The 15,345-nt window shown below is 44.8% G+C and overlaps 1 protein-coding gene across 3 annotated transcripts in view; it reads left to right on the forward strand.

Annotated features, from left to right (window-relative positions):
• PDCD1LG2 (programmed cell death 1 ligand 2) overlaps nt 1-15,345 on the forward strand; it is a 59,511-nt gene that overhangs the window by 31,893 nt on the left and 12,273 nt on the right. Inside the window, exons 4-6 of one of the 3 annotated variants that reach the window (XM_025891658.2) lie at nt 461-730; nt 7,288-7,422; nt 10,652-10,701. In XM_025891658.2, the coding sequence (XP_025747443.2) occupies nt 461-730; nt 7,288-7,422; nt 10,652-10,701 (455 nt within the window). The remainder of the gene's footprint in view (nt 1-460; nt 731-7,287; nt 7,423-10,651; nt 10,702-15,345) is intronic. The other 2 variants (XM_073878166.1, XM_073878167.1) reach the window with 2 other exon arrangements.

A 15,345-nucleotide genomic window follows, 5' to 3' on the forward strand; every position in this document is an offset into this window, starting at 1 on the left:
TTCTCCTGTAGGAGAAGCACCAAATAAAACAAGACTGTGGGGGTGATCTAGTCTCCAGTCTCCTCTCTCGTCCGCAGCCCTCAGCTGTGAGATAGTTTACAATCACACAGGAAGCCACAGAGTGTGGTGGGCTAAAATGCTCTTGAGATTTGGAATCAAACTTCCAGTGTGCAAACATTGGCTCTCCCAGTTATTAGCCCTGTGACTCTAGGCAAAATACTCAATCTCACTTCAGTTACTCCAACAAAAATTGGGAATATCAACAATGCCTTTTTTGTTAGAAGAATTAAATCATTCAGTGTCAATAGTGTGACACCTGAGACAAAAGAAATGTGTAAAAAATTAAAACCATTATTACTTCATGTTGATAATGATAATTGTATTCACGTGGCATTTAGCACAAAGCCGTCTAGGAACCAGAAAAGAGAGACTTATTTCTTTTTCTTCTTGTATTATCCAGCTTCCTACAAGAAAATAAAAACTCATTTACTTAGGATCCCGGGGGTAGATGAGGTAGAGCTCACCTGCCAGGCAGAAGGTTATCCACTGGCAGAAGTGACCTGGCCAAACGTCAGTGTTCCCGCCAACACCAGCCACATCAAGACCTCGCAAGCCCTCTACCAGGTCACTAGTGTTCTGCGCCTAAAGCCACACCCTGGCACGAACGTCAGCTGTGTGTTCTGGAATGCTAACGTGAGAGAACTTACTTCAGCCGTCATTGACCCTCATGGTAAGAGTGCACCCTCACCGCCTTCCTAACTCCATCAGTCAGGGTTTAGGCATGAAATAGATGGCACACTCGGAGTGAGGATAGAGTGATAAAAGATCTGTATATGAAGGTGTGGTCAGGATTTAGAGAAGCTAGTAAAGCTATTGCAGGACCCTGGGGCTTCGACGGTCAGGGAAACAATCACCACCACTGGAGTGGTTACTGAATCCCGGAAAAGGGAGCTGTAGGGAACTTGCCCCTTGGCAGGAGTGGGGGCCTCCAGTAGAGGGATGCTGCCATCTGCAGCAGCTCTGATGGAAGCTGGGTAAATGAACTCCCTAAGCTCCTCCTCCTCCCACCCTCCAATCTCCTGCTGGTGCCTCCTATTGGCTGAAGCCACCTGGAAGTCAGAGAACAAGGGAGTCTGCTGATGTGTTCCGTAAAGGTCAACGGCTCAGAGCTCAGAGCACAGTGTGGAAGTGTAGAGAATGGATCTGAACAGGAAACAGAAACTATCCAGCACAAAAGCTAACCCTTGTGACTCAGGTGCAGTGCAAGGAGTCAGCAGGATGAATATTACTTTGCTGGCTTTGCTGATAGTCAAGTGGTTATGGGGTTTCCGAGGAAAACTGGCCTTTTGTAAAGCCTTGCGGAGTCTTTCCTGATTATGCTGAGTCCCACCTTTAGAACTTCATACACCAGGGCAATTTTTTTTTTATTTGCCAAATAAGAGCAACTAACATCTAGTATCAAAAATCTTTCATAAGAGACAGGTCATCTTATCACCAAGCACATCGTACGTTTCCTAGTGCTCCTATAACAAATTACTGCAAACTTTGTGGGCTTAAGACAACATGAATTTATTAGCTTACGCTTCTGAAAATCAGAAATCCCAAAGGGGCTTTGCTGGGTTCAAATTGTTGATAGGATGGCAGGAGCTCTAAGGGAGAGTTCCTTTTCTCATTTTTTCCAGCTTTTATCGACCACCTGCATTCCTTGGCTCATGGTCCCTTCTTCCACCTGCAGAAACAGCAACTACATCCCTCAGACCTCTGCTTCGGTGTCATCACATCTTTATTTAATTCTCCTGCCTCCCTCTTCCACCTTGTAAGGACCCCTGTAATTACATTCCATTCCTTCCCCCAACCCAATAATTCAGGTTCCTTTTCCCATTTCACGGTCCTGAATAGAATCACATTAGCAAAATCCCTTTTCCCATGTGGGGTAACACATACACAGGTTTCAGGGATTCAAACATGAACATCTTTGAGGGGGGTCGGTATTCTGCTACATACCAGCAAAGGATATAATCTTTGAATAAAGGACAGTCCCTAGTACTGCTTAAATTTGACTTTATAGAAAATTTACTGTGTTGTCATTGTATTACACTTTTTGCCCTTTGTCTTAGTTAGACAAAACAGAGCCTATGATAGGAGCTTGTGTAGCATGTAAGTATTTAGGTGGTGACCTCAGGGAGCAGAAGGGAGAGGTGTAGGAGATTCAGACAGGGAAGAAGGAAAAGTAAATATAAGGGTACATTATCAAAGTTGTTGCTGTTGGCAAAACAGGAGCTCAGATACCCAAGGACCACCTGGGAAGTGTACAGATGACCTCCTCAGATGCTCACTCAAAGCACGTCAGGTGGTTTCACCCGTATAGATTGACAGTAGTGTCCAGAAGTGTACACTCCATCCCCCTGTGAGCTATGCATGCATGTGGCTGAGTGAGACCCCCCCCGCCCCGCCCCAGCGTCTGCAGTGTCAGAGTCATCCCAGGACAGAAAGCAAAGTACCCAGGTGAGGTGAAGGAAGTCCACCTAGACTTCTACCAAGCCGTGGCTGAAGTTAGAGGTGAAGCCGAGAGGCAGTTAGGCAAGACCGCAGTGGTCTGTCCCTTGCACCTGCTCAAGCTCACCTACAACCTCACATTAAGTCCACCGTGACTAAGCCTTCAGGCTGGGAAGCAGCCATGATCTCTTCAGGAGATTTCCTGTGCAAGAGTTCATAGAACAAGCTACAGTGCCTGCTGCTACAGCCGATCCCAAGCCATAACTGATAATTGAGATCTCTCTCATCCACTGTACATCCTAGATTTCCCTCACTCAACACTTCAGATGGAACAGTTTGCTTCCCTGGGGTTTGGGGAGGAGACTTGGTGACTCTGACTCTCAGGCCTGAGAGAACTGAGCCTTCTTGCCCTGAACAGACTGAGTTGTCACAATTACCTTTTCATTGTTATTACTGAGCATGGAAGTCACACAAATCAGATAATCACGTGGTGAGAAAGGGGAGCTGACTGGAGCCCAGGAACCATGTCAGGGGCTAGTAGCATGGATACAACTCTGGGAAGCACGGGTAAATCTAGGCTGAAAAATCTCTAAGTGCACAAAGATCTCTTTATCTCTTTGCCAGTTGCATTTATGAGTGATATCCTAGAAGATCCTGAACTGATGCAGACCCCACAGGCCCCTCCCATGACTGTTGACTCTGCATTCAGCTACATTGGCTTCCATGGAAAGAAGGGCCACATGACTTCAGTTGTAACTTTTCACTAGTTCAAGGTTTCCAGAGGAATGGTCAGTGTGCCCTTCCACTTCTCTACCACAAAGAAAAAGGTACTGATGTAATCAGTGGGGCAAAGCCTAGATCCTAGTTATTTCTAAATTCATCTTACCCAGGCCCCTATTTCCCTGACCCTTCTGGAAAACCACATTCCATCCAAAGTACTGGCTTGCACTTAACCAGGCAGGAGATTCCACACAGCAAAGGACAATTAAGTAAGCAATTCCGAGAAAAATAAATTCCCCTGTGATTATTAGCATTTAAATGCCTCTAAAGTTCTAGTATGAGTTAGTTATAGCTCAGTTTTCGTAAAATGACAAGTCTGCGGATCTTCACTGTGATAGAAAGAGAGACGGAGAGTGTTGGAAGACCAACTTGCCTAATTCACTGTTTTTACTCAAAGTTGACCCTAAAAATGAGGTGTTTCTAATGGCTTCACTTCTAACAGGATTCTCAGAGTTGTATCCATGCTACTACCCCCTGGCAGGGCTCCTGGGCTCCAGTCAGCTCCCCTTCCTCGCCACGTGCTCTCTGAACTTGCCTGCACGTCTCTCACCTCCATGATTTCTTTCCCACATAAAACATAATCCTCCTCTTCACCAACTTCAAGGCCACCCTCTCTCCAGAGCAGCTTAGATAACTCCAGGGCACAAGAGGTCTTTACCTTCTCTCTCCTCCTAAGACTGATGACATGCACCATGACTTTGTTTGCCTGTGACTATACATGTCTTTTATCTTTCATTGCTGTTTTATTTTCCATGTATTTGAATTGTTCACATGGGTCTTCTTTATACCCAGACTAAAGCAAAAACGGAGCGGTCTGCCCCTACCAAGTGCTCAGTAAATGACAGATGAGTGGGTTGGAGGATTAGTCTTGATAATTCCAGTCCCATTACCCCAGCTGCCAGACTGTATGGGCAGCCAGGTCTCGGCAGTCAAATGATCCCCTAGTTTGTGGTCCAAATGCCAGCAGCAAGAGGCCAAAGTCACACATCCTCCCACGGTTCCTCACTTCTGTTTCTCAAAGGGATTTTTAAGTTACTTTATGACTGTCTCCTTTCTACTTATTCTCATCAGTTGGCCTGCTCCTTGCTGACTTCTCTGACCCGCTGCAATCTTCTCCAGAAGTCAGTGAACAAAGCATATACTGCAGTGAGAGTCTGGTGGTGGGAGGTGCTCCAGTGGCTCTAGGATGTGACTGAACAGCCTAACTTTTAACCAGAAACGAAAGGTCAATGAGACCATTCTCTTTTCAAAACAGGGTTCTTGTTCTTGGCCAGTTGTTGCATTTTCATGAAGAAATGTGATGAAATTGGAGACAGGAGGTAACTCTAGCAACATTCTTGTGGGGTGGGAAGTGAAGCCCACCCAAGAGACCTGGAGGGGACTCTCTGACAGTGGTCAAGAGCATGGGCTGTGAAGTCAAACTGACTTGATCTTTAATAGTTTTTTTTTAAGATTTTATTTATTTATTTGACAGAGAGAGTGAGAGAGCACAAGTAGGGGGAACAGTAGAGGGAGAGGGAGAAGCAGGCTCCCCGCCGAGCAGGGAGCCCGATGCGGGGCTCGATCCCAAGACCCTGGGATCATGACCTGAGCCGAAGGCAGACGCTTAACCATCAAGCCAACCCTGACTTGACCTTTAAATCCTCTCTCTACTACTGCTAGCTTTGAGAACATGAACATATAACTGAGACATCCTAGAACTTGGTCTCACATTTGTAGAATAAGGGTAAATAATGAGAGATACGTTAGAGCATGATTGTGGGGATTGAACGAAACATGCTGGCAAAGTCCTCAGCACTCGTAAAGCGGGGAAATGGGGAAAAATATCATGCCTCTAGCAAGAGTGCGTGGGACTGTGGCAAGGATAAAACATGGTTTTCCCATTGCATCGTCATATCATTGTTAGGTAACATCTAATTACTATAAAACAATCTGTAAGAATATAAGGATATAGACTAAGCTGCCACAACAGAGAGACCTCAAAATACGACTCCAACAAGACAGAAGCATATTTTTCTCTTATGTAATATTCAGAGATAGAAGGTGATTCAGAGCCGGGAAATACCTATATTCTGTTCTTTCTGGGTTCTTTCCATCTTGTTGCTCCCCCATTCTGTAGAATGTTGTCTCTGTTGAATTGTCAAAGCTGGATGACTACTACATCCATGTTTCAGAAAGGGAAAAGAGTGGTGGAAGACATATCCAATGTCTTAAGGCCAAGACTCAGAAGACCCATGACTTGAACTTAGTTTTCATGGTTGGTCACACCTAACCGCAGGGGAGGCTCCAAAATGTAGTCTTAAGCCGTGTGTCCGGCTAATGCCCTCATAGGGAAGAAAGGGAAAAGGGATTTAAGGGATAAGCATCAGTCTGCCACAAGGTGACTAAGGACAGGGAGGATCGGGCCGGGTAGACTAGGTACACAGATGATTAATTAAGCCCCCCAAATCCTTATTGACATCTTTAATGTAGATGGTACTTGGCTCTATAGGGGATTTTGAGGTGACTTAGGTGAAGTCTTTGCACTCCAAATACTTACAGGCTAAACAGACTAGTGTGCATTGTCAGAAAGTCTCCAGGGGTGAGTAGAGCTTCTGTACATGGAAGGAGCTGTGAAGGTAACCTGCAAAGGACACAACAGGTTTGCACAGAGGTGTTAAGGTAGGGATTTCTCCTGTTGTGAGGACACTGAAGGTCCCAGGGCTCCCTGACTCACAGTGCTACTGCAGTGGTGCTTAATAAGCACCTCCTAAAAGTAAAGGAGCAGTTGTAGTTGGTGTGGGTTATCCACTGTGTAGATGAGCCAGGCTTCTGAATCCTTTCTTCCTTACTGTTCACCACACTGTTTTCAATAGAGACAAATATCTGTGGGGCCTGAGGTTTGGATCAAACAGATCCAGGCTTGCAATCCTGGCTCTGTCCCTTCTTTAGCAGTGATAACCTCAGATAGATTATTTAGCATCCCTGAGCCTTACTTCCTGAACTCTAAAATGAGGGGCTCAGATTAAATGATGTCTGATTTCTTCTCAGCTAAAACGATCTATGATTCTCAGATGGCATTGAGATGGGGGGAGGGAAGGCAGTTGGCAGGACCGAGCCCTTCCTCACGAGCAGTTTTGCCAGATTTTTCCTGGACCAGGCTCTTGTGTTTATTCTGTATAAGTTACTCCATGGGGCAAATTCAGGCTTTTGGAAAGGGCACAGTTTACTTTGGGTACTCTTCTACCTCCTATTATGAAGCCCCCTCCAGCCCTCCCCATTGTCAGTCTGGAGCCCTTATTCTAACCTATAGATACCCAGAGCTCTCCTCTACAAGGCCTTCCCCTGTCTCCAAAATTGCTCCTCTCATCCACATCTCTACCAAACTCACCTTTTCCTCAGTGCCAGAACACTGATTAGCTGAACCAAGGAAAGGACTCATCACAGTCATTCATACTAAGGTATGAATGAATGACTGGATTTTGTATGTTAACACTGTCTACAATATTGTGTTTTTCCAAAACGATCCTGTTAATCCTTGAAATTGAACGACTATTGGCATAGATTCTGAGCGCTGCGAGTGCTTGACAGTAGAGGGAGAGGACATGTTTGAATTGAGGGACTAACCTACTAGAAAGAAAAATGATGATGATGATGATGATGGTAATAGATAGACAGACAGACAGACAGATAGATGTATCAGAATGATGAAAAACACAGAATCTGGAACCAGACAGCCTAGATTATATCTTAGCTCTGTCTCTTACAGCGTAACTTTGGGAAAGTTTCCTAGACTCTCTGCACCTCATTTTCTTCACCAGTGAAATGAGGGTCATTGCAAATCCTGCCACATGGGGTGGATGTAGGAAGTAAACGAGCCAGTACATCTGGCACACACAGATCAGAACCTGGCATGGAATAAATCCTCGCTGTACGTCGGCTGTGTTGGTTGTAACCTACTCAGCTGGCCAACTTGTTGGTTTACCTCTAAGCTACCATGTAATGGGATTCTGGTGCTTTTCTTTCATCCAGGTGGCAAAGAACTTGACACCTCTTCAAATCGGCTGCTTCATGTTTTCATCCCTTCCTTCGTCATTGCTTTGATGTTCGTAGCTACAATGATAGGCTTAAGAAAACAGCTCTTCCAAAAGCTTTCCTTTAGAAAAGGTGAGTTTTATTCAAGGTAACCAAATGGACTGGGTGTCTGCAGTGTGAGGCTCTGCTTTGTCCCAATGGCCTACAGCTTCCCAGTTTCACATGAATCTCCTCAGGGCTTGTGCATCGCTTTGGGCTCAGGGGGCTCGTCCTGATGGTCTTTCCCCCAGAAGAAAATGGCTCTAGTCTTCAGTGAGCCGAAATCCTCATACTGAGTATTTTAAAAGGAATGTTTTGTTCCTGTGCTAAAATAGTTTGCTTTGTTCTTTGAGCCAAGAAGTGTCATTAGCCTCATGAGATCAGTGTTACTTTGGCAGTGCAGACGGCTCTGTGGTCAGAGTTCATGGGTGAGAGGGTACCAAGATCACCTCAGAGGATTCCTTCGGTTCTCATCCCTCATTTCCCCAGCCTGGGTGTTAGCTGGGCTGAGCCTTCCCCCCAGCCCCAGGAATCTGAATCGCCTGGTCCGCAAGGAAAGGAGAAAAGTGTGTGAGGCCATTTAGGGACAGGAAGAGCACCTGTTTTGATGGTGCCCTGAAGTCTTTCAGCAGCTCCCCGGGAGGCCCTCCTCATCCTGCCCTGTTGTCACCCACCCAGTCCTGCTGTGCAAACTTTGAACCCTGGCCACAATATCTGCAGACTGTCTAGTGCTTTCCTAGACTGTTCCTTTGTCAGCACCCAATGAGCTCCTCCCAAAGTCTACACATGGCCTTGTCTATAGAAAAGAAATGACATGTGGGGATAATTCACTAGGAATTTGGGGTGGCCACTATTTGAGAATTGGGGGGCTTTTAGGTGGTTGTCATGCTACATTTACAGTCTAACTTCTGTATTCTCTTCTGCCATAAGATATTATCATGCTCTGTCCATTGCCCTATGTATGCATCAACTTGGGTGCTAACCGCAAAACCCTCTACTATAAAATCTGAGGAATTATTGTCAACAGTAAGGGAGGGTGAGGGTTGAGGAGGAAGGAAGAAGTGAAGAAGGGAGGGAGGAAAAGAGGAGGAAGGGGAAAAGAAAAAGAGAGAAATGAAGTTGATTATCATATGGTTTCGCTTACTTGTGGAACATCAGGAATAGCATGGAGGACATCAGGAGAAGGAAGGGACAAATGAAGGGGTTGGAAATCGGAGGGGGAGACGAACCATGAGAGACTATGGACTCCGGGAAACAAACTGAAGGTTCTAGAGGGGAGGGGGGTGGGGGATGGGTTAGCCTGGTGATGGGTATTAAGGAGGGCATGTACTACATGGAGCACTGGGTGTTATACGCAAACAATGAATCACGGAACACTACATCCAAAACCAATGATGTACTGTATGGTGATTAACATAACATAACAAAAAAAAAAGAGAGAAATGGTAGAAACAGAGAAGAAGGGCATCTCACCATAAAGGAGGACTTACAGCATCTGATAGAACTTTAACTAAACAGGATCACTTCTGCAAGTCTGTGACCTCAGAGAGCCATGGCAGGTGCCCCTCGTGAGAATCCTACCTTCTGCCATCTTTTACCTCCCCTAAACACACCGCTAAGAAACAGATCTATACCTAGTTCCGGGCCTGGGGCCTGAGATCCCTTTAGTTACCTCAGAAATGAGCAAGAGTTTTCTGTCCCTACTCTCTTTGGAAGAATGAAATGCGGTCACACTCACAGGTAGAGCAGAAAAAATTCTTCCCCTCATCCTTCATCCCAGTCTCAAGGTGAGTGAGGGTATCTGTAGTTCCAAGCCGGATGCAAGGCTCAGGTACCAACTGTGGTGGGAGACACTTGTTGCTAATGAGAGTTAAGTGAATAAATTTGCAAATGATTCCCTTTTTGTTTTTAATGAGCCAGAGTGAAATCATGGCTGCCTATATAATGCCCACCCTCCACCTCCACTCCACAACTCACACGCACCGGGATCTGCTTGCTTTCGTGGGAGGCACTCGGACACACATGTGGAAATGCATCTGCCATGCACACAGACTCATGTGTCATGGAAGAGGGTTGAGAATGGCTGACACCATGAACAGAGCTTCAAGCCAGGGTCAGAAGGCTAGTTCTGCACCCTATGCTGCCACATATTGGCTCTGTGATCTTGTATGAATTACCTAACTTCTTTGAGAAGTTTTCATTTTTCTAGCTGTAAAATGGGAAGTGACTTTGTTACCAAAATGCTTAAGAAAAAATTGGCCCAATCTGAGTAAGTATTATTTTGGGCAATGGAAGGAGAGAGTCTCCACCCAAAAGAACTGAGTTTCTAAATGTTTGCACTAGATCTCTATAAGTGTCTCATTGGGGGCTGGTAAGCAATAGGTCACCTTCCACCACTAACCCATGGACTCTACACTTTGAATGGCACTGCCTTAAAAGACTGAGCCAAGACTTTACAGGGATTTAAACCAAAGCCCAAATATGTTGGCTAATGGTTGCATAAGAACCACAGAATGGCACCACTAACCCCAAGCATTAGAGAGGATTGCCCTGAAGCTCCGCCATGCAAGGGCAATTTCTATGGGTTCACTCTTAGGCTTCTTTCATATGGGAATCCTCTTAGAGGAGATGGCAATGCTAGATGGAGGCCCGCAAAGTCCAGGCCAAGGTCAGTATTGTCATGAGGGCGTTCCTAAAAATCTGGTGGACAAAGCAAAGGCAGAATTAGGGATGCACTGAGTTCAGAAACCCAGGCAACTGCAGGACATGAGCATTCAGCTCTGGAAGAAAATCAGAGTGGGGGAACATGTGACGTTAGCAGTTGAGAAAGATGAAACCAGGGGAACAGTGGTGAGCAGCATCCTATTATGTAAATTTGTGCTTCTACTCCCCAAGTTGCTTTGAAAAGTATCTGTCATTTACATCCTAGTGTAAATTAATTGATGAGACCTCTTGCTCTGTGTAGGGCAGACAGGAGGGAAGTGGCCGTCAAGAGCAAAGCAGAAAAGGGAGAGAGAATTCTGAAGCTGGACGTTTCCTGGGCTGAATACCCAAATCAGCAGTCCCTTGGCCTTTGAGTGCCTGGGACCAGGGGCTGAGAAAGGAGTGGAAAGTAGAGGGCTGCTTTGTTTGCAATTTTCACCCAAGGGTACAGTTTTACTCTATCATTCAGCCTGAGGTCTCAAGCCAAGCCACAGAGCACATTTGGGCTTCTATACATGTGATTTATTGGATTAACTTTTTGTTCTGCCATCTTTTAGTCTAGAAACAGAAGACTTTTCTCGTTAATCTTATCCCATCACTGGGGATTTCTCTTTTTCAGACACAACAAAAAAATCTGACACCACCGTAAGGAGGGAAGTGGACAAAGCTGTGAGTAGTCATGATTTTTCTTACTGTTTTCTCTCCCAGCTTGAGTTAAGAAATAGCCCCTGTTCTATGAATGCACAAAGGGCAACTGAATAGTTTCAGCCTGTACAGAATCTTCCTGTTGAGTGGCATTTCAGCCAGCTGCCGTTGTAAGCTTATGTTGTTCTGACCTTTCTTGGGAGGAAAAAAGGTGTCTGCTGGACAACCACAGAAGCGTTGTATAGCCTTTGGTCTGTCTCTATTCCTAAGTACTCCTGCACAGGACACCTGGGCTCACATACTTAGAAACATGGTTAACACTTAACAGCAAGGCAAGATATTCAACTGTGAAGCAACCAACAGCTCATGGTTTTGCAACAATTACTAAGTACATTGCTCGTGGCTGTGGGTCAAGGTTGCCATGCTCAGGGAGCAGAAGTCTCTTCAGGAGGCTGACACGCTTGGAGCTATAATTTGTAGAAAAAGATGTGATGTGGAGGTCAGGAGAATTGGGGTTGCTAAGACCATTGAGGCTGGTTGGATGGAAAGCTGAGACCCTGGAGAAATGGTGTTTTGGGGACCCACAGACCTGGGTCATAGTGCGCGAAGAGTTATTTCTGGCTTTCTTGAGAGAGCCGCCTTTCCTTTTGTAATCTAGGAATCGTGTGGTGTGACACATGAATTCGTGAGTTCACCATAATTATAGGCAACTCACAGAAATTTCTAAATAATTTTGTTATCAGCCACTCAAAATATTCAGAACTGGTCATTTTAGAATTCTGCTGAATATATATGTCAAATTCCAGAGACATCAACTGTAAAGATAACTCTAGAAAGCCTTCAATACCAGGGTCTGCATCTGGCTGATACAGAACACATGGCAACTCGTAAGCACACAATATGACTGGAAGGAGTGAAATGAGGCCCTGCACCCTCCCACCTCCCACCACCTCCCTGAGAGCCGCTCGTGAAAATACATCGTCCTAACACAGTACTCATCCCTGGGCACAGAGCCAAGGAACAGATGCAGCTCAGGCCTGGACTGTTCTTGAGGTCCAGTTATGCTGTGTTTCTCTGGATCAGCAGTGAGATTTTCTTGACTCGGGAAAGCTTCAGATTAATGTTGGCTCTCCTGATTGAAACATCTGTTTCTTGAGAAACAAAACTCATGTGTTCCTATAGATCGGTCCATTTTGCCTACAGGTGAGTTTCCATGGGAGCGGCCTCAGCATTTGTCTGAGTTTCATGAGCTCTAGTCTCTGTATAAGTGTCTCCTTCAACTGCTCAGCATGAGGAAGACATGGTGAAAGGCTTGAGAGCAGAGGTGGTAAACTCAGATGCCCACAGGGCCAGGCAGGTGCTGAAATGAGTAAAAAGGACATTCTATAACTGGATCGGGAATGGTGACAAATTGGCGGGCATATTCCCTGTCAATTTAGCACTAGCCTAAAGCTGTCAGAGAAGATGGAAATCCAGATTTTTATATAAAATGTCTTAGTTATTAAATGTTGCCTGAAAGTATTTCAGATACCAAAGCAAATAAAATATGTCCATAGGCCAATTGAGCTTATCAGTGACCATATGTAGCCTCTGTCCTAGAGAGAAAGTATTGTCAGAAAAGAGATTAGAAAAAAAAAAAAAGAGGGCGCCTGGGTGGCTCAGTTGGTTGAGCGACTGCCTTCGGCTCAGGTCATGATCCTGGAGTCCCAGGATCGAGTCCCGCATCGGGCTCCCTGCTCGGCGGGGAGTCTGCTTCTCCCTCTGACCCTCTTCCCTCTCGTGCTCTCTATCTCTCATTCTCTCTCTCTCTCAAATAAATAAATAAAATCTTAAAAAAAAAAAAAGAAAAGAAAAGAGATTAGAGTCTGAGTAACAAAGGCAGAGCTGTCTATCTGAGGACCTGAGGAATGCTCAAAGGCTTGCAACCACTCTAAATGTCCCACCCTATGGCCCCCGTGTGGTCTGAATATTGCACTGTTAATAGAGTGATTTCTTTGGATTAACAGGGTATCACAACCATTTTTATTTTTTTAAAGATTTTATTTATTTATTTGACAGAGAGAGAGATAGCAAGAACAGGAACACAAGCAGGGGGAGTGGGAGAGGGAGAAACACACTTCCCGCTGAGCAGGGAGCCCGATGCGGGGCTCGATCCCAGGACCCTGGGATCATGACCTGAGCCGAAGGCAGACACGTAACGACTGAGCCACCCAGGTGCCCCTCACAACCATTTTTAAACAATACATCTCCTTATAAACAAGAAAGATCTCATACCCTTTTTTAGTGGTATCTGAAATTCAAAATAAAGTAAATATCTTGGCCAAAAGTCAAATTAAAGAAATTAGACTAATTATCTTCCCCCCCAAGCAATTATATATAGTTACCCTTTGTACCTTCCAACCTGGGGAAGGGAGAGTCAAGGAGGTGAGAGAATGATGCTCCTCTTCTCTCTTCCTCATCCCCCTGGCACTTACCTTAGAATATGTGGTGTGCTGTAAAGAGGTCAGGACCGCTTAGGTATAGATCACAGAGGACTCACATAGGAATGTTCCTGGTACTATTATTTACAAGAGCAACAAATTAGAAATAATCATATGTGAATCAACAGGAGAACAAGTGTATAGGAAGTATATATAGCAACTGAAATGAAAGCACAAGAACTGGATGTGTTTCTGAGATGGATAACTTTGAAAAATATAATTTTGAGAGGAAAGATAGATTTCAGAAAGATATAGACAATATGTTGGCAATTACAGAGTTTAAAAGCATGCAAAGAACCTCCACGTAGTGTTTATGCAAACAGTTACGTGGCGTAAAAGTACAAAAACAGCATGGAAATTATAAACACCAAATTTAACCTCTTCAACTAGGTGGTGGGCACGCAGATGTTGATGATATTATTCTGGGTGGTGGGCACACAGATGTTGAGGATATTGTTCTGGGGGGTTGGTATGCAGATGTTGATATTATCCTGGGAGATGGGCACGCAGATATTGATGATGATATTTTGGGTGTGGGCACGCAGATGTCGATATTATTCTGGGGGTGGGGCACACAGATGTTGATGATATTATTCTGGTGTTTGGACACACAGATGATATTCTGGGGGTTGGGCACACAGATGTTGATATTCTGGGGGTTGGGCACACAGATGATATTATTCTGGGTGGTGGGCACACAGATGTTGATATGTTCTGGGGGGTTGGTATGCAGATGTTGATATTATCCTGGGAGGTGGGCATGCAGATGTTGATATTCTGGGTGGTGGGTACACAGATGTTGATATTTTGGGCTGTGGGTATGCAGATGTTGATATTCTGGGGGGTGGGCACACAAAGGTTGATGATATTATTCTGGGTGGTGGATACACAGATGTTGATATTATTTTTATACTTTGTTGTATGCCTAAAATATTTTTATAAAAAAGAGGTCATGATTAAAATTCAAGCGATTTAGATTCAAGTTTTTCTGTGAGCTAGCTATACAATTTTAGGTAAGATCTACCCCCTTTCTGGGCTTCAGTTTTGTCACCCGTAAACCTAGAAGGTTGGACCAAGAGCAGAAGGGCAAACAGGCCCCCTGTCAGGTTCAGGAGGTGGCTAAGGCAGAGATGAGGATGGTTTGGGAGACCATTTGTAGGCAGGGAGTGTGGTGATTGATGAATGATGTCTGCTTTGGGTGGGGGATGGGGAGAAGTCATAGATCTTGGCCATATATTTGCCAAACATGGAATAGATGCTCTTTTTCAAAAAACAGTTTTGTATTTATCTCTGTTTCTGTTTGTCTTTGTCATGTACATACGTACTTTAACACTTCGATAATGCTGACACATTATGCTGTGTTCTACGTGTTCCATTTGCATTCAAAGTTATTTGCAGATTGATTCAAATGTAGAAATTGACAATGATCAATGGTGGTGGGATATTAAAAGAAAAAGATGGCTCATTTTTACTTATCACAATGCTTTATGATTTTGTCAAGACAAATACCAAAGTGTTAGATTTCAGTAGATTTTTTTTTAAGTTCCTCCCTAGAAAGTTACTCACCAGTTGTTAACTCCCTATGGAGAACTCATTTAGTATTTTGGAGACTATCCCCCATGAAGAAGAGGGAGCAGGACATGGAAATCCTGATTTGAGGAATGGAAAGGGGATGGGTCTGCGGCTCATTGTTTGGGTAGCTAAGAGAGCTTGATACCTGTCGTTGAGGGAGGAGTACCTCAGGCTTCTCCAGGGAAACAACCACAGAACCACTCAGAGACTGGCAAGTGTGAAATCTGTAGGGCAGGGTCACAGGCTGGAAGTTCAGCTAAGACTTGAAATATGGAATCCAAAATCCGTAGAGTAGGCAGGCAGGCTGGGAACTCAGGTGGGATTTCTATATTACAGTCTGAGGCAGAATTGCTTCTCCTCTGGGAAACCTCGGTTGTTGCTCTTCAACTGACTGAAGGAGACCCACCCACATTCTAGAACGTAATCGGCTTTATGTAAAGTCACCTGATGGCAAGCGTTCATCACATCTACAAAATACCTTCACAGCGACATCTATACTAACTGGGTACAATAGTTTAGCCAAATTGACACAGAAAATTAATCATCACAGGCACCAAGACACGAGGGGGGCAGTTTTGGCTGGAGCAAATGAATTTGTCAGACTTCCCTGAGCCTT

This window comes from Callorhinus ursinus, unplaced genomic scaffold (assembly GCF_003265705.2).
Source record: "Callorhinus ursinus isolate GAN/ISIS: 27379988/994484 unplaced genomic scaffold, GSC_fseal_2.0 scaffold28, whole genome shotgun sequence".
Classification (NCBI taxonomy): Eukaryota; Metazoa; Chordata; class Mammalia; order Carnivora; family Otariidae; genus Callorhinus; species Callorhinus ursinus.